The 1,106-nt window shown below is 42.2% G+C and overlaps 1 protein-coding gene across 1 annotated transcript; it reads right to left on the bottom strand.

The window, feature by feature from the left end:
• Positions 1-201: 201 nt before the first annotated feature.
• On the bottom strand, positions 202-591 carry LOC122808073 (histone H2A-like). Its single transcript, XM_044079049.1, has one exon. The coding sequence runs from the start codon at positions 589-591 to the stop codon at positions 202-204; it is 390 nt and encodes a 129-aa protein (XP_043934984.1).
• Positions 592-1,106: the final 515 nt, after the last annotated feature.

Genomic DNA, 1,106 nt, shown 5'->3' with positions numbered 1-1,106 from the left:
GGTAGGACTTCTCTTGTATGGTGGCAGGCAGAGAGGGAAGGCAATAAGCCTTAAGAGTGGCCTTGAAAATCCAGTAGGGCTGGGCCAGTACACCAGTTTATCTGGGTAAGTAGGGTTGTAGTGTTTCTTTCACCCTTTTAGTTCACTTCTGTGAGAAAGGTAGGACTTCTCGTGTATGGTGGTCTTGAGAAGTCTTCTTCCTTATTTTGATTTTGCGGGTTTTTCCGTTTTCTTAGGAAGTAGGACCGACTGGATATTGGGAAGCACTCCACCTTGTGCAATAGTGACACCTCCCAACAATTTGTTCAGCTCTTCATTATTTCGGACAGCCAATTGCAGATGCCTAGGAATAATGCAATTTTTCTTATTATCTCGAGCTGCATTACCAGCCAACTCTAGAATTTCTGCAGTTAGATATTCAAGTACCACTGCCAAATAGACAGGTGCTCCAGCCCCGACCCGTTCAGCGTAATTGCCCTTTCTGAGCAGTCTGTGGACACGACCCACCAAGAACTGCAGTCCAGCTCGTGATGAACGAGTCTTAGCCTTTGCACGGGCCTTGCCGCCTGTCTTTCCACCACGTCCAGACATCGCGCTGATTAACACCTCCAAATATTATCAGTTCCCAATTTTTAAATAAAATACATCTCACTCTAGAACTGTCTTTACAGTAAGTTGTTATGAAACTGATTCTATAGTTAGACATTGGGTTGTCATTCCTTACGTCCAACTGTTGATCCAAACTGTGGGTCAAGGTGTTATTAGGTGAACCACTGAAAAGGGAACTGAAAGTATGAGTACAAAGTATAGGTTTGATTCCCCCTTGATTCCTTTTGTGTTGTACTTCATCAACTAACGAATTAATTAAATCAATAGGGTAACCTCGCTGTTCAAACATATTACTGAGTAGGTTACACTCATTGATGAAATTGGTGTTGAGGGAAACCATTTTGGCCACCCTAATCAGTTGACCCTTAACAATGGAACGTTTTTGTGCTAAGGGATGGCTGCTAGTGAAATGAAGGAAAGAATTACTGTAAGTTTTCTTCCTGAAGATTTTTGACACTAGTCTCTTGTTGTCCTCATCTTTAGTCAAACTAATATCA

Source organism: Protopterus annectens, chromosome 8.part0 (assembly GCF_019279795.1).
Source record: "Protopterus annectens isolate FY-2018-M chromosome 8.part0, PAN1.0, whole genome shotgun sequence".
Lineage (NCBI taxonomy): Eukaryota > Metazoa > Chordata > Ceratodontiformes > Protopteridae > Protopterus > Protopterus annectens.
Note: the sequence above shows the minus strand (reverse complement) of the source record. Positions and strands in the feature narration are given on the sequence as shown.